The 25785-nt window shown below is 34.9% G+C and overlaps 1 protein-coding gene across 1 annotated transcript in view; it reads left to right on the plus strand.

Annotated features, from left to right (window-relative positions):
• Nucleotides 1–25785, plus strand: part of ADGRV1 (adhesion G protein-coupled receptor V1) — a 614529-nt gene that overhangs the window by 50436 nt on the left and 538308 nt on the right. Inside the window, exons 2-9 of the mRNA XM_023215075.2 lie at nt 10288–10472; nt 13194–13343; nt 14475–14570; nt 16754–16858; nt 19319–19432; nt 21394–21959; nt 22631–22901; nt 23273–23602. Of these exons, the coding sequence (XP_023070843.1) occupies nt 10288–10472; nt 13194–13343; nt 14475–14570; nt 16754–16858; nt 19319–19432; nt 21394–21959; nt 22631–22901; nt 23273–23602 (1817 nt within the window). The remainder of the gene's footprint in view (nt 1–10287; nt 10473–13193; nt 13344–14474; nt 14571–16753; nt 16859–19318; nt 19433–21393; nt 21960–22630; nt 22902–23272; nt 23603–25785) is intronic.

A 25785-nucleotide genomic window follows, 5' to 3' on the forward strand; every position in this document is an offset into this window, starting at 1 on the left:
TTCAAGAAAACTGCTTTTCATGACTTTTCAAGATCTGTGTAGGATTACAAAATTATGTTTGTTTGAGAAGGGTTATAGGGGGCAAAAATCTATCCTTAGATCCTTAAGACCTCTTCATAATTTGAGAAATTGTTGCGGTTGATTATTTTTGTAGATGGAGGGGTGCCATCTAATGGCGGTTTAAGAAATCTTAAACGTATGATCCTTATTTTTTTAAAGGATCTAGAAGACAAGTGGTATCTTACTACTTGACAGAGATACTGTCACATACTCAGATTTATAATGTATATGAGCAAACTTTGACTTATTTTGTTGCTTCTACATTGGCCTCAAAAGATTTAGATTAGTGAGATTTTCATTTTGTGCTTTGCAGATGTGAGAGAGAGAAAGCACAATTGAAACCCATAATCTTCTAGAGCTCCACAGAGCCCTGGAATTAAAGCTTCTCTACACTGTTCTTCCTGTTTCCATGGTGGGCATATGTAGTCCAAATATAAACAGCTCAAATGGCTTTTGTGATCTGTTTCTTGATGACTCACGCAAGTGGGAGTACATGATCTCATGGAAAATGTCAAGCTTAAATATTCCAGAAAGAAGATAGAAATCAGAAGTCCAGTTACATGAGTTAAAAGACTGTACGTAACCCCAGCACTCTGGAAGGCCAAGGCGGGCAGATCATGAGGTCAAGAGATCGAGACCATCCTGGCCAACATGGTGAAACCTTGTCTCTACTGAAAATAAAAAAAATTAGCTGGGCATGGTGGCATGTACCTGTAGTCCTAGCTACTCAGGAGGCTGAGGCAGGAGAATCGCTTGAACCCAGGAGGTGGAGGTTGCAGTGAGCCAAGATCGTGCCACTGCACTCCAACCTGGTGATAGAGTGCGACTGTGTCTCAAATAAATAAATAAATAAACAAATAAATTTTAAAAATGACTTTATGTATTAGATCAAGTATTTACTTGCCCTGTTTCTGTTACGTAAAATGTTACTTTTCCTGGAAGTGTTTATACTGCATCATTGTTCATGGAAATGGCCATTGTAGAATCAGTCTTATGTATGTACCATGGCAATTTGTGATATCATGGTTACTATTCTGAAAAATATTATTGTGTTTAGGTACATTTTTTGAAAGTTTATAAGCGTAACTCTCACACAAACATGAAATGAACGTGTCAAGATTTTATTCAACCCATTAGTTAGTGAGGAAACTAACAGAGTGTTAATACTGGTTCAAAGAGTATTTTTGGAGCAAAGTATTTACAAGAAAATTAATAAAGAAATGTTAAGGTAAGGTTTCTGAGTGAGATGTAAAACTAGTTAACATCCTACCGGGAAATAAAGCTGTAACCTGTGGATTATCTGTTTCACTGTACAAAAATTACTTGCACTTTTCAGCCAAGTAAAATGTTGAAAAAAAAAAAGAAAAAAAAAGTACTTGCACTTTTATAGGACAAATTTTTCCAAATTTACATGTGACTTCACTAAGTCTGAGATCTTTTATCAATGGTAAACAATTGTTGATTTAACTAACTGTGTTTTATTGGGTGGGTCTGTGTCCTGTATGATCATTAAAAGCATAGTCCACACACTACTTTTTGGCTTGTATTCAAGTTTTGGATACCCTAAGAAAAAATCAAATGTGAGCCTCATGTCTGTGCCTTTGCCATTGTCAGAGTAAAATAACTGTATTTGTCTGAATCTGACAAAACTAAGGCAAGGGAGGACGAAGAGAGTCTCTTGCTTTCTTTTTCTATACCATACTTTTCCTACCTTCTTATTACTCTAAGAAGGTGGGTTAATGTATTTCTTTACTCAGTTTTTCATTAAATAAGCATGTCTTGAGGGTCATCGTATACCAGGGACTGCATTAGGTGGTGGGTAGGTAAAGCTATTCAAGATGGGCAAGGTCATTATCCTGCAGGCGTTTCTGTTCTAAGGAGAGAAACACAATAAATGCAAATTGTGACAACTACACAGAAGGAAACAAAAGGGCATTGTTTAAAAGAATATTAGGCTCCCAGGTAGACATTAGTGTTGCAAATGTATTTATTGTCTCAGCTACACACCATAATTATTGTAGAACTCATCAATAAAATGGCAGTTTCCATTGACTTTCACTATACCTATCCATTCATTCTCCAGGGAAGGGTAGACACAATTATGGTAATTTACAGTTTCCTAGACCACATGTTGTCAAATGTACATCAATCAGAAGTGGTTGCCCTCTACACCTGGGGGGCAGCAGACATCCTGGTATCCCCCTTTATATCATCCTGGGATTTCTTTTTATGCTTTGCTGTGTTTGACTCTTGATTACCAATCCTGTCTTTTCTTCTTTCTTACTTTACTTGGTTTATTCCCTTGTTTTGATGGAGAACACCCTCCAGGAACATCCTGAGAAAGGGTATGTAGAGATGAAAGTTTTAGGTCTTGTATATTAGGAATTATCATGACATTATCCTTCCACTTAACTAATAGTTTCATTGGGTATAGAATTTTAACTATTAACTTCAGGTAGTTACCTTTAATATAGCACTTTACAGAAAAACGTTTTCAAACAATTAGATAAACCTCCAAGGACAAAAGGAAAGCGAGAAGAAACAATTGCAACTCAGTTTTGAAGCCAGAAGGCAGATGGATGAGTAGTGATTCCCTTAGCAGACCCAAGAAAGCTTAGCAGTAAGCAAGGAGGCTGAGAAATAGTCAAATTTATATAGAAATCACCACTAAAGGCACAGGAAATAATAGTATCAGGTACCTTTACAACTTTGGTGGTGAGTGAGCAACTAGATGGGGAGAAAACTGCTCCAGGATATCCTTAAAATCGTCATCCCTTCCATCCTGTGCTGCTGCTGACCTCCTGCTTACCCCTCCAAATCTGGTCTTCATTCTCTAGGAAAGGTAAAACAGGATCTCTTGAACGATGATGTGAGCCATGTTTGTGGGTTAGGATCCCTAAGTAAAATAGGGGATTAAGTGACCATATGATGACTGAATTCAGAGAGTCCAGTTTTTTACCACCTTCTATTGGGTCCCAGATGTCTTGGTAATTATATCTGTACCCTATAGATGGGAGTATGGAAGATTCTTCTTTGGGGAAACTGATCAATGTAAGAGTAAAGTTTTTTCTATAGATACTAAAATTGGGACTTTCTAATAAGTGGTTCACTTGTTCACCCAAAGTTGACAAGCCACATTCTTCTACACATGCTCAGAACTTTCAAATACTGTTTTGGTCTCTTATCCTTGATCATATGAAGATATGAAGATCCATATATTCAGAGCATCCAATCATCAGTTTAGTCTCATAATTTTAAGTATATACAGATGATCAAGAATTACCAGATATAGAAGATAGATTCCAGAATAAATAACAAATTTTATTTTTGTTAATTTAGAGGTAACAAAGAATATAAAGAGGGAAGATTTTTTAAAAAATCAGTATTTTCTAAGATATTTTACAAAACCATTGGATTAATAGAAAAATAACAGGATACTGTTAAATTCTTAGAAATTGAAAACATGATAGCATAAATTTAAAAATACTAGGATAATTGAAATTTAATGTGAATTAAATTCTTGGAAAGCAGAGCAAAAATAAAAGAATTGGAAATTAGAGAGAATAAGATATAAGGAAATGAGAGAACCATCCTCAGAACAGTAGTACCAAATAATAGGAGTTCTGGGAGAGAGATCAGTGAAAATGGAGTTGGGGCAGAAATCATTGTGAAATAATAAAGGAAACTGTCTGTCTGAAGGATATGAGTGGCACATTGAAGGGAATTTACAAAGTGTTCAGCCAAATGGGCAAGAATGAACTAATTCCAAAATACATCATTCTGAAGTTTCAGAACACTTTACAATGAGAAGAACCTTCCAAAGGGCGGACAGCACAATCAGAACGGGTCACAAACACTTCAGAATCAAAACAATTTTAGATTTTTTAGTAACAACACTAGGTGTTTGAAAACAGTGGACTGAGGCTTTCAAAATTCTGAAAGAACATTATTTTTACCTACAATTCTATACTCAGTTAAACCGTTAGTTAAGCGGAGGGATATTATTGTGATAATTCCTAACATACAAGACCTAAAACATTTATCTCTACATATGCTTTCTCAGGATGTTACTGGAGAGTTTTCTCCATCAAAACAAGGGAATAAACCAAATAAACTAAGAAAGAAGGAAACATGGGATTAACAAACAGAGAATGAAACACAGGAAAGGATTCAGAAGGGATTCCAGGATAATAGAAACAGGGATCCCAGCATGACTGTTGCCCATCATGTGTAGAGGACAAACACTTTTGATTGATGTAGGTTTAAGTTACCATAATTGTGTCAGCTGTTCCCCAAGAGTGAATAGATGGGTGTAGTGAAAGTCAATGGAAACTGGCATTTTATTGATGAGATATACAATGATGATGGTATGTGTCTGAAACAATAAACATATTCCCAACACAAAGGTCTACATGGAAGCCTGGTATTCCTTTGTTAACTAACATTGGAAAGGTGTGCTGATTTACATAGTCTGTCTTCTGTAGGAATACATATATGTCTATATATATATATATACACACACATAAACAATCTCTTGAGAGATATAAATGAAGTCGATAACTGGGATTCACTGTGGGTAGGAGCAGCATATGGCTGGTGGAGGGTACTGTGAGGGAGGCTTATTTTTTACTGTTTATCTTTTTGTTCTTTTTAAATATTTTGCCACGTGCATATATAAGGCATTTAAAAATGAATAAAATAAAATGTATTTCTTAAAAATTGAAAATAAAGACAAATGACATTAACTACAGTCTGAGTAAGAGACTATTCATTTTATTTATTACTTTAAAAATGTTTAGCACTTATTCTATTTGTAACATTAGAATACTTTGTTTTTGGAAGTTGTAAATTTAAATTCTGTTTTGGTTTGGGAGAGGGCAAAGGTCAATTTTTTTGGCAGTTCTTGCCAAATACAAATAAGACAGATTACGAATTCTTAGAAGCTGAATAATTGATGATAGGAACGATGAAGCTTCTCTTGTTCCGCAGGAGTAATTCTATAGTTTTAGAATGCCCCTTAGTAGATGTAATAGAATTCAAGTAATTCTAAACTTGAAAACCTTGTTCCTTTAGGATCATATTTTCAGTATTAATTACCTGGTGGTCACTCCGTGGGAAGATGCTTGCTATGGCATTGAAAAGGCAAAAGATGAAGCTAAAAGGTCAATGCATTCATTCAGTTCTGCACTAGTAATGTTTGTCTTTTCAGGTCCTTGTCCCATCACTCATAGATACTGTATAGTTGTTTATTCTGAAATGTAAAGAGATGGAGTTAACTTTCAAATTGAGGGAAGGTTTTTTTAATCGAAGTTGATTAATGCAAAATTAATTGAATTATGATTTGCTTTCATTGTCTTCTATTGGGTCCTAATTCTTATTTTTTATTTTACTCTCTTCCTTATTCTACTCTGTTTCTGCATAGTTATTGAGACACAGGAAAAAACACTCTTTGACTCTTTTCTTTTAATCAGAATATACTATACCTATTACATTTCCTAAGGTGCCCATCACTTGTTTGAGACAAGATGGGAGGAAGGTACTGTCCTAGATAAACATAATTTTGAATTTATTGGTTATAATGAACATTGTTGATGAATTTTATAGTATTTGATGCTCTTATGGGCTAAGTAATCCAGGTAAAAAATAAAGCAGGGAAAATAAGAGTATATTTTTAAACAGGAACAATGAAGCATCCTGAGAAACAGCAATAGGAATAAATTAATGTCAGACTAATGTAAAGAAGCAAGATATTGGGGTTCCTTGGTGATAATCAGAAGGGGCTTAGCTTTTTTAGACACTGAGTCAATATGGTACATTCTTGTCCTGCTGTGTTCTATTCTGAAGACATCCTTAGTTTGTCTAAGTGTCCTATTAGTCATTGCCAGTTATGAGCTGGAGGGGAAAATATTAGACTGTGAGTACAGATGGTGGTCAGAATTGCATGGGAACAGAAGATAGCTAGCATGGCATCCTTTCACGAATGCTTAGGGAAGAATAATACTGTTGAATGTTATAGTGGAACAGAGGGGACTTTCCAGTTTGTTTATCGTAATACGAGTTTGCAGTATCACAAACTGGAGATTGGCGGATAAATATTGATGTTGAAAGCAACAGAAAACCCAACCCAAGCCAGCTAGAGCACAAAATGTAATTTATTGTCTCAGTAGCTGGAAAATGCAGGATAAAGCTGAATTCAAGAGCTTAAGCTTGATTATCAAAATGTGGCTCCTTTCATCCCCTTGGCTCTGTCTTTGGCTGTGTTTGTTTCATTTCCAGACTGTGGGAGAACTTGCCCCAATTATCACAATCCCAAATACAGTAGTAGAGGGAATTTCCATTTTTATGCTTAAGGGAAAGTTTCCTAATTGTGTCTTCTGTCTTCTTGGCTTTGATTGACCTGATCTGAATGGCCAACCCTATGATTCTGTTTGAGCCAAGCAACATATTTTAAGTATCTTTGTGTCCTTGGTGATAGATTAGCACAGGGTGTTGCATGATGTACAGGTACACAATATACAAATGTTGTATTAAACTGTAAGCTGCTTTTCTGAAAACAACCATTTTGCATTGTAAGAGCTGCTCTAATATAGTCCAGATTTTAATTCTGAATTTTTTTTGGAGCAAAATTAGGTGACTTGTTGGAGAGATGAACATGATTACTAGAATTCAAGAATTTGAGATTTTCTGCCTGTGTGCTATGAGGACTTACCAAAATCTCACAGTAGAATTCAGGAAATAAGAAGCAAGAAGTTAAATTACATATCATCTTAGCATGATAAGAGATCTATTAAGAGATTAGGGATATATTGGAAGAAGGAGTTTTAATTTCTTTTGAATCATACAAAACAAAAGTGAGAGGTGGGAGGAGAACATGGATGATAGCTGGAAATGAGAGGACTTGAATATTGGAATATCATCCCATTAGAGAAGAGGAATGATGTCAGTGATGCTAAAACTATTCTTCCACAATTACAACAGAATACAAATTATGCACATCATGGTCTTAAAACACACGTTTGAAATTCATTTTATAGAGAAGTTTAAAAATAAGTAGTCTGACGGGGCATGAAAAAATTGTGTTAAATCTAATAAGAGAAAAAAAATGACCTAAAATAGATTTAAGACTTATGCACTGTGTCATTTATTACTAATGCCTTGTCTTCTGAGTTTAATTTAAAAAAACAGAATTCCAAAGATTAGATTTTTAGTATGATAGAGGGAAGTGTACCTAGTCACTCTAAAAAATAAACTATTCAGCATTTGTGTAATTATGCGTGTCTTGTAATGGGAACTTCATTTTCAAAGCTTTTTTTAATCTTTAAATTCTATTGAATGCCAATTTTGCCCCAACAACTTTTCATACGGTGTGAAAAGATGAAAGCAAAGGAGATGCAATTATCAATGATGTCACAGAATTTGAGGCATTTCCAATCATGCCTGTGTGCTCATTTTGCATAATCTCAAAACTCACTGATGTGGACCAATTTCAAATGAATTTATTGACTTAAACACAGGATCTTGGAGCTCTAATTGCCTGGGAAACTGTAAGAATGCAGCATTTGAGCTATTGGTCCTGACATAAAAAGATGCTGTTAAATATTTAAAGTAGTCAAGAAAGCTGTAGTGTCATTTAAATAAATGTAATGTTTATTAGAATAATAAAGTGAAACTTTTAGGAGATTCATAATTATGCAGTCTTATGGGAGTTTTGATTATTGTGCATGAGCTTGAAATATCTGAATGCTTGGAAATGTAGCATGAATGATCTATCATATTATTCAAGGTGGTGGTATGTGATTTGTTGAAATAAAATGTAAATGACAGTATGGTGTGGTTATTGGGTAGAGAGTTTGGAGTTAGCCTTCAAAGCCTACATAGCCACTTAACTGAATAATATTGCATATGTTAACTAACCCATCTCTGCTTTAGTTTTCTCAGCTATAAAGTGGTACTAATGCTATGCTCACCTTCTTCATAGAGATATTGTAAGGATTAAATGTGTTAATGTACCTAAAGTACCTTAAAACAGTGCTATATAAGCATTTGCTGTTATGATCACTCTGTAAAAGGCATTACAGCTTTTATTCAGAATGCACAAAATCTTAAAATGCGGTATCAGAATATGAAAAAACATATGAGGAAGTTCGCCCATACAGCATTGAAAAAGTTCAGTAGTTAACTCGTAACTACAAATGTGACCTTTTGTATGTTCACTCCAGGACACAATTCTAACACTATTCCTCACACTCTAGGACAGTAATTCTCAAAGTGTATTATACCAAGAATCAGTTGCATCAGAATTAATAGGGCTACTTGTTTTAAATGCATATTCCTGGGCTTCACTCTGGACTCACCAGATCAGAATTTTTGAGAGTGAGAATTTGCATTTTAACAAATGCCTGAGGTGATCTTTATGCAGGACAGATTTTGAGAACTGTTCTTACTTGTTCCTGATTCCCTCTACTCATGCTGTAATCTCACTTTCACTCTGTCTCACATTGCACTTCAGATGTCTTATTTCTCTCAGTTCACGGTTCTTTCACATCTTCCATTCAAGGACTTTAGATTTTTCTTTCAAAATCACAGTAGACCATAATTGATTTTTTTTCTTTCACATCCAAAGCCTAGGTTGCCACCTTCTTTCTCCGTCTTCCATTTGTACTCTCTTCATTGTACCTTGTTCATTTTCTTCCCACTATTTGTCCTAAGTGGGGTGTAAAATCATTCTGGCTTTAGGGTTCCATAAAAGACCTTCACTTGGCTTTGGTTTAGCTCAGAACTGCTCCCACTTTCCTGTCTCACAAATGCTTTGCTTTTTCCCTTCCCTTTCTCTCATCTTTTTCATTTCCTTTCTTTCCATGAACATTGCTGGATTAGAAGACAGGGAAGAGTTTGCAGCTGGTCAAGGAAAACTATTTTATTTCTTCTTCAGATTTCATTAGTCTTCTGGCAGGTTTGCCTGGAGAGAAGGGACAGGTACAAAAGAAGTCCCAATCCTTCAGCATCTCTGTCCCTGTTAGCTTATATCGCTTTCCTGGACTCCATTTGAACTCGGCATCCCTGTCTGGGTTTTGCAGTCAGAAGTGTGTGAGACATCATTGAGCAGTCTCAGACGGCATTGTCCATATATACTTAACTGAGAACATTGCATTTAAATCCTAAAATGTATCAGGAACTCATGTATTTGGTGTGTCTAAATATAAAGCCATGTGTAGCCAAGTGGAAACATCACATACAAGAAATTTTATTACTTCTTGGCCAAGGTAAAGATTAATAGGAAGCATTTTGGCTCATAGAATATGTAATGCAGCTCTTTAAAACACGTGAACTTTTTATGTTCGTGTGACTGATCACATAGATCCATTGGAATCTTAATGATCCATGAGGGAAATTGTTCACATTTTTAGAGGTACATCTACATTACAAAACAGCAGCATTTTCAGGAGACCACTGCACTGTTGTGCTTTTGAAAGCGCTTGAATCCCAGAGTGCTGAAAGTAGGAACAATATTGATGACTCATACATATCGTAGTTAAAAAAAAAAAAAAGGTATCATGAAAAAAAGGAAATATACACTTTGATAAACTTGCTTATTTTAAAGCAACATGAACATTTTCTTAGACGTGGTCTTAGTATTTTAGCTAGTAAAATGAAAGAAATTTAAGTCCTGGAAATTTATCCCTTCTTTGAGAGGATTAGAATTTCCTTGCAATGACTAAGAATTAAAAAAAATTCTCAAAGGAGACAAATTTAAGGAAAAAGTAAACACCAACCAAGAAATCAATTTGTTGCTAGAAATGTAGCTTCAACTGTTTCAGTTTTGGCTGGTATATCATAGTTTTATTTGTGTAAATATGGTCTTTAATTAAATTTTCATGTTGCTGCTTAGGTTTTTCTTAAAGTTTGGATGTCAATAAATTTTTTACATGCACTAAATTTAATAAGTTTAACTTATAACTATTATCTTGATATACAAGCTAAAAAGCAAAAAGTATTTCTGAATAGCAGAAAAAGAACCATAAGAGTAGAATCGTGATTTTTTAACTTCTGTCATCACACATCTGAGTTTGATGGCTTAGTAGTTGATATATTTATGTCTTAGTTGTTTGCTAACTCTTCATACTGTGTTTATGTCTATAGACATCACAATCTAATGAAAATAGATTAGATATATTTTGTGAATTTTATATATATATATACATTTTGTTTTGTTTTGTTCTGTTTTAGGGATGCCCTCTGCATCTTTATTAGTAAATCTTCTTTCAGCTTTACTCATCCTGTTTGTGTTTGGTGAAACAGAAATAAGATTTACTGGACAAACCGAATTTGTTGTTAATGAAACAAGTACAACAGTTATTCGTCTTATCATTGAAAGGATAGGAGAGCCAGCAAATGTTACTGCAATTGTATCGGTAAGAAATTATTATAGTTCTATTTTTACTGAAATAGATATGAAATTTCTTAGTTTTAATGGCAAGGATTTTTTTTTTCCGTTTGAGATTTTGAGCAGTTTCATTATGGTAAATGATAGATGATTTGCACATAACACTATTCCATTTTTATCTCTTATAGGTTTGTAGAGTGCTCCAACATAACCATGTACATTTGACAGTACTATTTTTAAAGATATAGACTGATCATTTTATAGTGTTCATATATTTATTTTAGAACAAGAACTTTTCATTTTGGGTAATTTGGATTGTAGTTATCTCTGCTCAGATATACTATCTATTGTAAGGTGGTGTAGAGAAAATGTATGGAATATTTAAAAGTAGAAAACTGACAATAGTAAAAAAAACTTTAGTTATGTCTGAGAGCTCTTTTAGTGGGAAAAATGAAGTATATTAACAAGTGAATATTAGGTAGAATTTGTTAAACTATATATCTATCTTGCACACAGTTTAGTTACTGGGTGGATTGTGTGTGCATGAGTATGTGTCTACTTTTAACCAGAAAGTTATGTCATATGACCACTAAGAACATTGCTATATTTGAGTCTCAAAGTACTTAAACATTTTGTTTGTAAAAATAAAATTTTAAGTAGTAGGTTTAATAATCACATTATGAAATATTATAAAAAGAGAAGATGCAGAAAAATGACCTATAAACAAATCCAGTGCTATAATTTTAGTTATTTGTGACTAATATCTATATATAGAAATTATTTTTAGAGTCTGCATTATATTAGATAATCTTTTTCATATAATTTTCATTGAATCTTAACAATTTTTTCAGGTTCATTTATCATTTTCACAACTTTTCTTGATGGTGTTGTAATTACTTCCTTATCATTCTTCCTTTTCATTGAGGTTGCTTCTAATTTTTACTGTTATGAATGTTGTTCTGGTGAATATATATATGTGTATATATTTTGATTTTTACTTATTTCGAAGTGTTAATGATTTGATTAATTTGCATTTGATTAATGAAATTGATGAAATGATTTTCATAGGCTGAATTACTGTGCTTTTCTGTTTGTTTCAGTGGCTCTTGATAATTCTTTCTTAAAGTTTGTGTCATTTTCTATAGTAAGGTATATTTCCAATACCCTTGACAACTTACTTGGATTTCTCAACTATTTAAAATTTATTTTTATGTATGAGAACTAGGAATTGACTAAAATTTCCCTGTACATGTTTTTTATTGGTACTAAATCAAATATTTTTTCTAGTAGTTAAATTACTCATTTTGAGCTGTTTGGTGAAAGAGATCTCATATTGATCTGCACAAGGTCATGCAGAATCTTACTAATAATGCGGAGACTCTTACTGGTCATGCTGATTTTACAGAATAAGATCTTAAAAAGTTAAGGAAAAGTTTATGATGACTAAAACATTTGAAATGCTGGAAGAATTAGATCTTTATTGGAGATGTGGGAGAATATGAGTACAACTTTAGGTTGAGTTTGGGAAAGAGCATTTTCTTTGAAACGGACAGGGAAATAATTGATTTTCCTGACACATTTTTTGGCAGGCCACATACACCTCTTTCTTTTCCTTCTTTTTTGTCGATATATAATTGTTGTACGTATTTTGGGGGGTATATGTGATATTTTAATATTTGTATACAATGTGTAATGATCAAATTAGGGGAATTGGGATATCCTTCACTTCAAACATTAATTTTTTCTTTTTGTTGGACGCATTACAATTCCCCTCTTCTAGCTATTTTGATATATTAAATTATTTGATACAGTAAATTAATGTTAACTATAATTTCCCTACTGTACTATCGAATATTGGAACCCATTCCTTCTGTTTTTGACTCCTTAACCAACTTCTCTTCATTGTCCTCTTCCTGTCTCAGCCTCTGGTAACCACCATTCTACTCTCTACCTCCATCAGATCCACATTTTTAGCTGGATGAGAATGTGAAGATACAATATCTATCTTTCAGCGCCTGGCTTATTTCACTTAACATACTGACCTCTTGTTACATTCATGTTGCTGCAAATGAAAGGATTCATTCTTTTTGATGGCTGAATAATATTCTGTTGTGTTGCTTTGCATATATACAACAATTTTTTGAGAATTTTAGCTATGATTTGTCTTCTTGTTAGGTTTGCTGTAGTCTACTCCAGATCAATCAAGAGCAGAGAAAAAAATTCACATAATTGCTTTCCTATATAATTATTATTTTTCTGTGTAATTTTTTTTTTTTTTGGAGGCGAAGTCTTGCTCTATTGCCCAGGCTGGAGTGCAGTGGTATGATCTCAGCTCATTGCAACCTCTGCCTCCTGGGTTCAAGCGATTCTTCTGCCTCCGGAGTAGCTGGGACTACAGACGCACACCACCACTCCCAGCTAATTTTTGTATTTTTATTAGAGACGGGGTTTCACCATATTGGCTAGGCTGGTCTCAAACTCTTGACCTCATGATCCACCCACTTTGGCCTCCCAAAGTGCTGGGATTACAGTAGTGAGCCACTGAGCCTGGCCTAGAATCATTTGTTTATTTCTGAAGATAAGTTTTTTCAGTTGTTAAATATTTATGATTTTTGTTTTTGTACACCCTGTCGATAAATATAAAAGTCACTTGATTTATGCTTTTTCTCTTGATTGCTGTAATTAACATCAGTTTTACTTGTCCTAATACTGTATTAAATAAGAATGATCTATATTTTGCATTTCATAGCTGTATGGAGAGGACAGTGGTGATTTTTTTGACACATATGCTGCAGCTTTTATACCTGCTGGAGAAACAAACAGAACAGTGTACATAGCAGTATGTGATGATGACTTACCAGAGCCTGATGAAACTTTTATTTTTCACTTAACATTACAGGTAAGTCCGTGTTTCCTCCTTATAGAAATTATAAGGAGGACTTATAAAACTTACAAAAATCTTTTAGTGCTTAACAACCTATCTATCTAGAGATGAGCCAATTCAGATAACTGGTGGTGGTATTCGTAGAATCCAGAACTGACAGCCTCTTCAACATTTCCATAATCTGGTTATTCCTTGATCTTGTTCAGAAATTCCACAGCTAGTTTTTGGATCCATTCACCTTACTCAGGAATTGCCATGACACTTGCTCCAGAAAACTTTGCCTTCCCTTTGGCCTTTTTTTCTTTTATTCCTCGCCTGCTACCAGATGTGCAAAGAATGACTGTGACTTCTGAGTTCAAAGGACAAGGATACATAAAGCAGGCATGGAAGTGGGAGGTCCCTGTGACTTAAATTCAGAGTACCGCTGGGGAAAAAAACTTGAGTAGTCTTAGGTTTAATTGAACTTTATGGCTTCATCTATTAGGTTGAGGCAATGACTCGCTAATAACATTCTGGTGTTTTTTTCTAAAGAGCATTAAGAATTTTTTTCTTGAATAATTGTGTCACTACCATTAAAATGTTTGTGAAAATGACACTTGAAACAGTTATATTTTGTTCTTTTAAGTCATTCTTTAAAAAATATACTTTTGTGCTGCTCTTGAACATCTGTACAAATGTTACAGAAAACTCTGCATTTTATAAACATAGTTTTAATGTTTTATCTTCAATTTGGTTCTGTGATTCATAGAATAACTAATTCTAAAGTTCCAGTACCTTCAATACCATGAGAAAAATTACATTGAATTTTGTACTGTGTACTTAATTCTGTTATATTAGTGACAGGATAGTAATTATAACTAATTTATAATATAGTATTACTAGCCAGTGATTATTTATAATTATACTATCATATATTATTAAGAGTCAGTGACTTACGCTTTTCAAAACTTTTTTGAAAATTTTTCATTTGGAACTTCTTAACCATATTGATGTAATTGGAATGTTTACTTAATCTGTACATTAAGATTGCATATGTATTTTTATTATATTCTGAATAACTACTTGAAGACAAACTCTACAAAAATAAATATTTAATTTATTATTTTATTTTTAATTCATTATTTTATTTTTGGGATTTTATTTTAGAAATCTTCAGCAAATGTGAAGCTCGGATGGCCAAGGACTGTTACTGTGACAATATTATCAAATGACAATGCATTTGGAATTATTTCATTTAATATGGTATGGACACAATTTAATGATACTTGTGGTTGCTAGATAATAGTTTATTAAATTTTAAAAATTAGTTTTCATGATGTTAGCAGTATCATGCTGTCTTTTGATATTTAAATAAAATTTGCTTTAACTTTGTCTCTGTTTCACATTCTGTAGACCATTCATTTGTTCTACCCAAGATGTTTTTGAATTGAGGAGGCTTGTATGATCGTGGACATCTGTTGTCCTAATCTCTTTCTGCCGATTGTTCCACCTGACTCCTTTGTTACCACTTTTGTCTTTAATTCAGATATACCACCCATTGCTTTTGCCTGATTTCCCCAAATGTCACCTAAAGAAAGTGTTGTTTGTTTGTCAGACTCTTCTGAAAGTTTGGAGTTAATGGGAGATGAGAAAGCATATTGAAATAATACTTTTCAAAAAACTTACTATGAACTTAAATTGAATAGCAGGTGTTACCTCTTTTTAAAATTCTGTAGTCATCCCAACTCTTAAGATTTTCCCAGTAATTGATATTTTCTGAAGGTTGAAACTTCATTTCATCCCACTCACTTTTGCTCAATAGTTTATTTTCTATTCCTTAACTGAATTCCTGTGGCTCTGGCCAATCCTATGATCAGAGGGTTTTATGTTTGGAAACAAATACACAAGATAGGGCCCTTCTTTAGATAAATTGTTTCTAGTTTTTAAAATAAAACCAAGTTTATCTCCAATACAATTGAATTTGGCCACTAAATTTTAGACTCCATTAACATTCCTGACTTAGAGTCTCTTTGAATCACATTACTAATTATAATTAATAAAACATGTTGCAATACTTCCGAGCTTTTCATTTATTTTTAGATTGCTACTACAATTGGTTGTATTGTATGTCATTTTCTTGGTACCTTATCTTTGAAACAAGTGGCCTATAGGTAAATATGATCTTTATAGTGCGTATCTTCATTAAAAAGGGTATTTGACCAACCTCAGTTTAGTAGAAATTCAGTAACGTCCATTATACTGTCATTTACAAACATTAAGTTAATTAATCAACCATCTCTTATTTGAATGATAAGGAATTATTAATGATGAAGCAGGCTCCCTTAATTGCTTAATTTCTCTCCATATGGCTTTCTTGCTACACTAACTCCCTGTGTATCACCTCTGACATCACACTGATTTGTTTAAAGGTTTATTTTGTTGTTGTTGTTGACATTATACATCTTAGCCTCTGAGAAATGAATCCTAGTTTCATTTCAGGGCATGGGTCCCAGGTCCCTGACTGGTGGGGGTCTCAGTGCTGCCAGGCAGCCTTTGACATCCTTAAAATTAAACTAAATAACCATTGAGCTCACAGTGGTGCTCAATAGGCTGGCTTTGGTTTCCACCCTGAGGATGATTATGTTGGTAGTGAAAATGACATTGATGATGATGATAATAATAGCAACATTTACTGGACCCTCAGTATATGTCAGGTAGCAACATTTACTGAACCCTCAGTATAAGCACTTGATGTGAACTAGTGCATTAAAACCTTATCACAACCTTTCAAGATGGGCATTCCTAACCCCAGTTATGGATGGGGCTACTGAGTTTTGCTGTCACCTGGAGAGCTGGCCACTGCTTCTGTAGCCTGTGTGCACTTGGCTGCGTCTGTATTCCTCCTCTCCTACCTGGAGTTTCCACCAGCCAAATCAGCATATTTCTTTTGAAGTCCTCACTTTCACCTCCTGCAGAGATCCTGTCCTGAAAGTTATTAGCAGTGTCTGCTTTTCACTGACAAGCTGGCTGATGTGGAGAAAGAGGGGTTGTGGGCAGGGCCAAGTGGTGGTCCCAGTGACCTGCTGCCTTGGTCTGGAGGCTTAACGCATGTCTGTCACCTCCTGGGCCCCTGTGAGCATTTGAGTTTGTCACCTTTCAACTAAAAAACCTTTAAATTCCTCAGCAGAACAGCTAGTTGATGGTAGAACCAGGACAAGAAACTGCATCTTTTGCTTGACTAATTTTTGTGTTCCCTTTACTCTATTATTTTTAACTTTTTCAGCATTTTAAAGCTATAGTTCATTGATGCTAGGAAATATCACATTCTTATATACAATGTGGATTGATTTGTCTGTGGAAATTGAGCATTTCTGAGGTAATAGTTTTACCGCCTCATACCTCTGATTGCTCAGCTCCTCATCATCTCTGCTTGCTCTCCTCAATAGCTTCCCTCAGTCACAGTGAGTGAGCCCAGGGGCAGAAACGAGTCCGTGCCTCTTACTCTCATCAGGGAAAAGGGAACCTATGGAATGGTCATGGTGACTTTTGAGGTAAGTTTACTCCGAAGTAATTTTATTTTAGTTATTTTTATTTTTATTTTTGAGACAGAGTCTTGCCCTGTTGCCCAGGCTGGAGTGCAGTGGCATGATCTCAGCTCAGTGCAACCTCTGCCCCCCGGGTTCAAGTGATTCTCCTGCCTCAGTCTCCCCAGTAGCTGGGATTACAGGCACGCTCCACCATGCCTGGCTAAGTTTTGTATTTTTAGTAGAGACAGGGTGTCACCATGTTGGCTAGGGTATTCTTGAACTCCTGGTCTCAGGTGATCCGCCCGCCTAGGCCTCCAAAGTGCTGGGATTACAGGCATGAGTCACCGCACCTGGCCCTGAAATCACTTTAAATACAAACACTGGAGTTCATACCAGATGGCTACAGTTTTGAAAATCAAAGTTCCTTGTATAATAAACGTGACACAATACAATTAAAATAAAGATGAATACTTTTCTGATCTGATACATTTCATGGTTAATATAAAAATGTTTTCCTTGCTGCTTGTGTATACAATGCTTACATGAAATACAAGCTAACATTTTAGATATGTAGGAAAAATAAATCATAAGATAGAATAATAATGTTAATTCTATAAATTTCATAAAACTTTTATGGTAAATGTTTTCAAAAATAGGAAATTTTAAAATACCCATGGATTACTTAGGTGTATGTAAAATGATTTAATATGTTGTCTTTCTCCATTTTATTTTTATTTTAATTTCTTTTTTGAGACAGGATCTTACTCTGATGCCCCGGCTGGAGTGCAGTGGCACAGTCATGGCTCACTGCAGCCTCAACCTCCTGAGCTCATGCAGTCCTCCTGCATCAGCCTTCTGAATAGCTGGGAGTACAGGTGTACATCACCATGCCCAGCTAAGTTTTAATGTTTTTTGTAGAGATGAAGTTGCATTATGTTGCCCAGGCTGGTCTCGAACTCCTGAGCACAAATGATCCTCCCTCTTCAGCCTCCCAAAGAGCTGGGATTACAGTCATGACCCACTATGCCTTTACCCCACCCCCCATTTTTTTCAGTACATCAAATGGATGGTGTTTATTGCCATTGCACTCCACCATGGGAATCCATAAATGTTACAGGATGTGGCATGAATATGATAAGCTGTGGGTGAGGTGTATTTTTCAGGTGCTAGCTCTAATCATTTGATTTGATTGCTTACTGACCATGTGCCAATCATTGTGTCACCACATTGCTGTTCCGTGAGATACACATTTAAATCTTCAACTAATTTTGTGTTTTCTGTGTTTTTTAGGATCCACAACATGATCATACACTATTTTCAAACATTAGAGTGTTAGCAATTTCAGATACTAGTTTCTTTCCTAATTATTAATTGTAATATCAATAAAATGGAAACTTGTATTTATGTAACAAAATTCTATGGAAGCATAGAATAGTTTTGTTCATGCTTGTGGGTGTCCACATCATATGGTAGTTATGTTAACTACACAGAACATAGAACAGCAGAAGGCAATAATGCATGAAAAATAGTAAACACTAACTAAATATGCAGTAGTCTTGCAAGTTCTACACTGGAAGTCATACACAATTTTTTAGGTACTTAGGAATATGCATTTAGACAATAAATTTTTGAAAGTTTTTCTGATAAATATTGGAAAAATTAGAAAATAATTGGCTGTAGAAAGAATAAATCATCCAGGTTAGAGTGTTTTCAACTTATCTATGGATGTCTAAAGTTATTTTATCAGATTTGTAGCCTGTTTTCTATTTAAATAATTATAAGTAACATTTTTGGAGTGCTTAATATTGCCATATATTGTTGTAAGTGCTTTATATTGATTATAACTGCATACAGATAGCACCCCTCCCTGGCACTCGATCTCTCTCATGCTATTCTTAATTTTTTCTCTATGATACTTATTATCATATAACATACAACCATTCATCTATTTATCATTTATTCCCTTCCTTTAAATGTCAGGTCTATATGGTGCAGAGTTAGCTCTGTTCACTGCTAAATCTTTAGTACCTAGAAGAGATACAGCATGGAGCATGCTTTTTTAATGAATGATTTTATTCATTCTTCAATAAATGCTTTTTTTAATGAATGATTTTATTCATTCTTCACATCTTCACATCCAGCTTGTGAAGTGGAAAATAATTGGCATTTGATTCTGTTACTTGAGGGAATTTACTAATCTTGAATACCCTTTCTTCCAAGAAGAAATATTTATGGAGTATTTCTCCCTTCAGGTTTAACGTAATGCTTGAGAAAAAGGAGCTCATAGAAACCACGTACTTTAATGCAGTTATAGTCAATATCTATAATTATGTTATAGGACCTATTAATTTGAAGGGCAGAATGATGTAATTCTTTCAGAACATCTTTAAACTTCAGATTTTTGTCAGCTGACATCACAATGATGCTTTCTCAATCTCGTGAAGTATTTTGTATTTATTGATGGCATTGTGTGTTTCTTTTCAGGTAGAGGGTGGCCCAAATTCCCCTGATGAAGATTTGAGTCCAGTTAAAGGAAATATCACCTTTCCCCCTGGCAGAGCAACAGTAATTTATAACTTGACAGTACTCGACGATGAGGTTGGCTAATGTTACATACCCAAACGGGACAAGGACCCTGTGTTGCAGGACACAGTCCTATATAAACTTAGTGTATTGTGGCCAGTCATACCTCAGCTATAAATAGCTGACTATTTTGGAATACATCTTATTATTATTTATCTTACTTAATTCACATTAAATTGTACATCTAAAAGCTGATGAATTTGAATATAACTGGCAACCATACATAATACAAACATTTAAGCATTTTGTATACCCTGATAATCTATTTGTGTTAGTGCTTTCAATTTTGAGCAAGAACAGTACTAACCTAGAATAAATATTTTACCACAAAAGCAAAGAAAAATTCTACTTATGTTGATATTCTTTTGTTTGGATATTTTTAATGTTCACATTTATGGGAAGGTTTTTATTATTTTCATATTTCACATTGAAACTACCAAGGATAGAGATACATGATACAGCTAGCTTAATTGCTAAGAAAAGAATGAATCTGAGCAATAATGTGCAAGGATGTCCCCCACATGAGCTAAACAAGAGAAAACATGACTTTTTAGAAAAGAAACTATGTTTTGCCAGAAAAGAAAACAAAAAGAAAATAGCTGGGAGTTTGTAACCCTCTCTCTACCCTCCTACAAACATTCCGAAACTAAATCACAAGAAACCTCAAGAGAAGGAAAAAAAATGTATTAGAGTATTAGAAGACATTATTAGAAAAGAGTTCTTCTCTTGAAAAAAATAAAATATTTGGAAACATTGACATCTCTAGTTCCTCTGGTTCTGGAAGCAAGCAAAGAAAACCTTTTGTTTTAAGATCTCAGAGCATTGGGCCGGGCGCGGTGGCTCAAGCCTGTAATCCCAGCAGTTTGGGAGGCCGAGACGGGTGGATCACGAGGTCAGGAGATCAAGACCATCGTGGCTAACACGGTGAAACTCCGTCTCCACTAAAAAATACAAAAATCTAGCCGGGCGAGGTAGCGGGCGCCTGTAGTCCCAGCTACTCGGGAGGCTGAGGCAGGAGAATGGCGTAAACCTGGGAGGCGGAGCTTGCAGTGAGCTGAGATCTGGCCACTGCACTCCAGCCCGGGCCACAGAGCGAGACTCCGTCTCAAAAAAAAAAAAAAAGATCTCAGAACATTGAACGGGCTATAATTTGGGGAGATGATTAATTATACCTTTTGATTGTAAATTTGAAAGATCAATCAAATCATAACATTTTATTTTTAAGATAAATAGCTTTGCTTTTTGTATTGCTACTGATGGAGATAAAAGTATGCATTTTTTCTTCACTTTTATTTCTAAAATAGAGTTTGTGGTGAATGAAAAGCTCACACAGCACTGTGGATGTTAACCCCAAGATTTTTCTGCAGGAGCATTAAAAAAAGGGAAAAAAAAAGAAAAGCAAAAATTGCACTTTAACAGTGTCAACATTTTTCCTAGTAATGACTCTTACAGCTTTTTCTCCAGGGAGGCATGATGTGTATCTCGAAAAGCATATATTGGTGTCACATGTTTAACTCCTGAATTAACCATTTGGAGAAAAGCAAGAGTAATTCACAAGGAAAACTAACAATTTTTATGTAATGTTTAACGTACTTTCCAGATTCTTAGGTATTATTAGACTTCCAGTACTACTTCTAACCCTACCAAACTGATAAAACTGATACAAATGTATGACAATTTTTTACTGTTTAATCTTTGGAGTTATCCAAGGACCAGTTAAGGTTGAAAGACATTATACTTGTACTTCATTAGTTGTACTGTTGCTTCATTACGTTTTCTTTTCCTGTCCAAAATACGTTATTTGCCTGTGGAAAATATTTTATTAATTGGAGACTAAACAAGCCTTTCTATTTGCTCCCTCCGAGAATTTTTATTTTTGTGTGATTGTATTGAAACATAATGACTTGTTACACTTTAGTCTCTTTCCAGGTGTTTTGGCTGTTGATGTTTTGCCTCTGTTTATATTCCTTTAACAGGTACCAGAAAATGATGAAGTATTTTTAGTTCAACTGAAAAGTGTAGAAGGAGGAGCTGAGATAAACACCTCTAGGAATTCAGTTGAGATCATCATTAAGAAAAATGATAGTCCCGTGAGATTCCTTCAGAGTATTTATTTGGTTCCTGAGGAAGACCACATACTCGTAATTCCAGTAGTTCGTGGAAAGGACAACAATGGAAATCTGATTGGATCTGATGAATATGAGGTTTCAATCAGTTATGCTATTGCAACTGGGAATTCCACAGCACATGCCCAGCAAAATCTGGACTTCATTGATCTTCAGCCAAACACAACTGTTGTTTTTCCACCTTTTATTCATGAATCTCACTTGAAATTTCAAATAGTTGATGACACCATACCAGAGATTGCTGAATCGTTTCACATTATGTTACTAAAAGATACCTTACAGGGAGATGCTGTGCTAATAAGCCCTTCTGTTGTACAAGTCACCATTAAGCCAAATGATGAACCTTATGGAGTCCTTTCACTCAACAGTGTTTTGTTTGAAAGGACAGTTATAATTGATGAAGATAGAATATCAAGGTATGATTTATTTTAAATATATTGCTACCATTATTTTAATATATTATTCCAAGATTTAAGTTTTGTGGTGTTGGACACAACAATGAACTGTTAGAATATGTGTCATTTTTTCTACCATGGCTTCACTGTTTTCTTTCTTATTTGGAGTGTGATTTAATTATGCAAATGATTTCTAGTATAGTAGTTCCCTAGGACATATTCACATATCTACACCTTCATATTAAAAATGTTTTTTTCCACCAGGCATAGTGACTCACACCTGTAATCCCAGCACTTTGGCAGGCTTAGGGAGAGGATTATCTTAGGCCAGGAGTTCGAGACCAGCCTGGGCAACAAAGTGAGACCCCCGCCAACAAAAAATAAAATAAAATAAAAAGATTAGCTGAGTGTGGTGGTGTCCACCTGAAGTCCCAGATACGTGGGAGGCTAATGCAGGAGGATTGCCTGAGTCCATGAGGTTGAGGTTGTTGTGAGCTCTGATCACACCATTGCACTTCAGCTTGGGCAACAAAGTGTGACCCAGTCTCAAACAAAAAACAAATCAGTTGTTCTTTCGTTACATAGATTCTGTTTTTATCAGTGTCTAATGGACAACTTGACATTGGGAAAGCTAATCTAAGGGAAATAAAGTGTACTATGTGACAATATGTATTTCTCTTAAAACATTTAAGATTTGAAGAAATCACAGTGGTTAGAAATGGCGGTACCCATGGGAACGTCTCTGTGAATTGGGTGTTGACACGGAACAACAGTGATTCCTCACCAGTAACAGCAGATATCACACCAAGCTCTGGAGTTCTCCATTTTGCACAAGGGCAGATGTTGGCAACAGTTCCTCTTACTATAGTTGATGATGATCTTCCAGAAGAGGCAGAAGCTTATCTACTTCAAATTCTGCCTCATACAATACGAGGAGGTGCAGAAGTGAGCGAGCCAACAGAGGTATAACTCTTGTTATGCTTTATGCTTGTTAATATTTCTGTGCTGTAGAAGAACCAAAGAATGTGATCATACACATCAACTTTATGTTTAGTTTGAAGGGACAAGAAAAACACTGGCTTTGGAAAGATAGTTTTCTTGTTCAGTATTCCTTCTGAAAATAAATATTTTACTCTCTAAAAAATTCCACAAACTGATTTAGGAACATTTCCAAATCTGTTTTTGGTTCATCTTTTACTCTATTACGTGTAGGAGGTCATCATTTTTAGACATGAAATATTAATATTCAAATTAGAATAACATGGAAAATACAGAATTTGATAATCTCAGATGTGAGAATTCTATACTTTAATATTTTATTCCTTTATCTGCAGCTTTTGTTCTACATTCAGGATAGTGATGATGTCTATGGCCTAATCACATTTTTTCCTATGGAAAACCAGAAGATTGAAAGCAGCCCAGGTGAACGACACTTATCCTTGAGTTTTACAAGACTAGGAGGGACTAAAGGAGATGTGAGGCTGCTTTATTCTGTACTTTACATTCCTGCTGGAGCTGTGGACCCCTTGCAAGCAAAAGATGGCATCTTAAATATATCGAGGAGAAATGACCTCACTTTTCCAGAGCAAAAAACTCAAGTCACTACAAAATTACCAATAAGAAATGATGCATTCCTTCAAAATGGAGCTCACTTTCTAGTACAGGTACTTTTATTATTAAAATAATCGTAATTTTGGTTAACCCTCAAGTGTACTAATCTGTATGAAAGAATTAACTAAAATTATTTTGACTTTGTTATTTTCTGTCATTTATATTTTGTTAACTAAAAGTTATTTAGGTAGTTGGAAGAGAGATTATGCCTGCTCCTGAGGTATATAAGGATAAAGAAGACAAGAATTTTTACCAACGTTAATATTTTAATTACGTGGCATTGAAAGTATGCCAGACGTGAAATACCAGTCATGCAAGTCGGACTGTCATGGATAACATAGTAGAGTAACTTACAAACTATTACAGGGGAGGGCAAGAGAAAGAGAGGCTAACTATGCTTTGAATTGATTTGAGAAAATATGACATAGGAATAGGATTTGTAGGATAAGTGTGTTTTCATAATGAATATTACAAGGAAAATATTTCAGAAATAAAGCAATATGAGAATTTTTTTTTCTTTTTTTCGAGACAGAGTCTCACTCTGTCACCTAGGCTGGAGTGCAGTAGCACGATCTCAGTTCACTGCAGCCTCCACGTCCTAGGTTCAAGTGATTTTCCTGCCTTAGCCTCCCGAGTAGCTGGGATTACAGGTGCCTGCCACCACACCCGGCTGGCTAATTTTTGTATTTTTAGTACAGACGGAGTTTTGCCATGTTGGCCAGGCTGGTCTTGAACTTCTTACCTCAGATAATCCACCCGCCTGGGCCTCCTAAAGTGCTCGGATTATAGTTGTAAGCCACTGCACCTGGCCCAAGAAAAATTTTATAAATACTTTTAAATAATATACTAAAAAATCAATTTCTTTGTCTAGGTAGAATCTCTGTACCTTCAACTGTTTAGTAAAGTCTCCATAACATATCCTTCCATTTTGCATATTTCATTTCTTCTGCTAACCAAAATATTTTTATGGCCAAAGTGTAAAATATCTGCACTCATTTATGATACTGTTGTTGTTTTCCATGTGTTGATTGCTTGACACTTAACATCCAAAATCAATAAAGAGTGCTTATTAAATTATGTAAACCAATTAAATACAGAATCAGGTAGTGCGAATGGACTGACAAGGAAAGAGGTAAAATCTTATGTTGCCATACATTTTGCCAACTGAAGTATATAGCAAATGAAATATTCTATTTCACTAATTTCTTTGAATCTTACCACATTTAAGTATGTTTCATATTTTGTCTAGATTTTTTTATGATGGATTTATTATTCCTTTCTCTGGAGTTTCTGATTGTCCCTTTTCTATATATTATCTTCACTATATTATTGAGACCTTGCTGATATCTTCCTGTGCGTGTTGAATGTTGAGTTTAGCTAAACTAACTGCTTTCTATGCTTGTTTTACATCTGTTGCCTGGGATGTTTTTTACTGAACTCCTGAATTTTCTTAATCTCTTGCCTTTCCCTTCTGGGATTATGCTGTAGTTTTATTGTACTATATCTACCCTCAAACACATGTGTTGAAAGTATATATGTAAGGTAAACTTTTTGAGTCTTTGAGCATCTGAAATGTGAAATTTTATACTCATATTGATAGTTAGGCTTGGTAGAAATTTCTAGATTAAAATAATTTCTTCTTCAGAACTTGAAAGGAATTGTTGTTAAGCTTCCAGAGTTGCAGATGAGAAATTTGAAGGGAAGGAAATGATTTATCTTTTAGATAATTCGATCTTTGTCTCTGAAAGCTTTTTACAACTGTTTATTGGTGTTCTGAATTTTGTAAGACTGTGTTAGCACTTGGTAGGGTGACTGTTTTCATTTTGAAGACTCCCGCCTTTTTTTAAGCTGAGCCTCCAGGCATACTTGTTCTGTTAGTGCATTTTTCGAGAACTCTTGTCCAAGGGGCTTAGTGGGTAACCTGTTATGGGGATGTAGGATTTGTCAGTATGTAAGCGACACCTTTTTGTAATATATCTACACAGAGGGAGGCATTTGCCATCTTCCCCAGAGCCCTACACTAATGGCAATAGATCCTGATCTTCACCTTTATTATTATTAATTTTTGTTTTCTTGCATCTCCTCCAAGTGGGAAGATTTTCATGTGGTGCGTGCTTCTACTTGTGGGGATAACTCACTCTCTGGAGGACCCTTGGATTTTTCTTGGAGTGGAAAGATAGGGAACATGGCTCTATTCACAATTGTGTCTGGTTTGTCCTGTGGCTTGTGGATGCCA

Source organism: Piliocolobus tephrosceles, chromosome 4 (assembly GCF_002776525.5).
Source record: "Piliocolobus tephrosceles isolate RC106 chromosome 4, ASM277652v3, whole genome shotgun sequence".
Lineage (NCBI taxonomy): Eukaryota > Metazoa > Chordata > Mammalia > Primates > Cercopithecidae > Piliocolobus > Piliocolobus tephrosceles.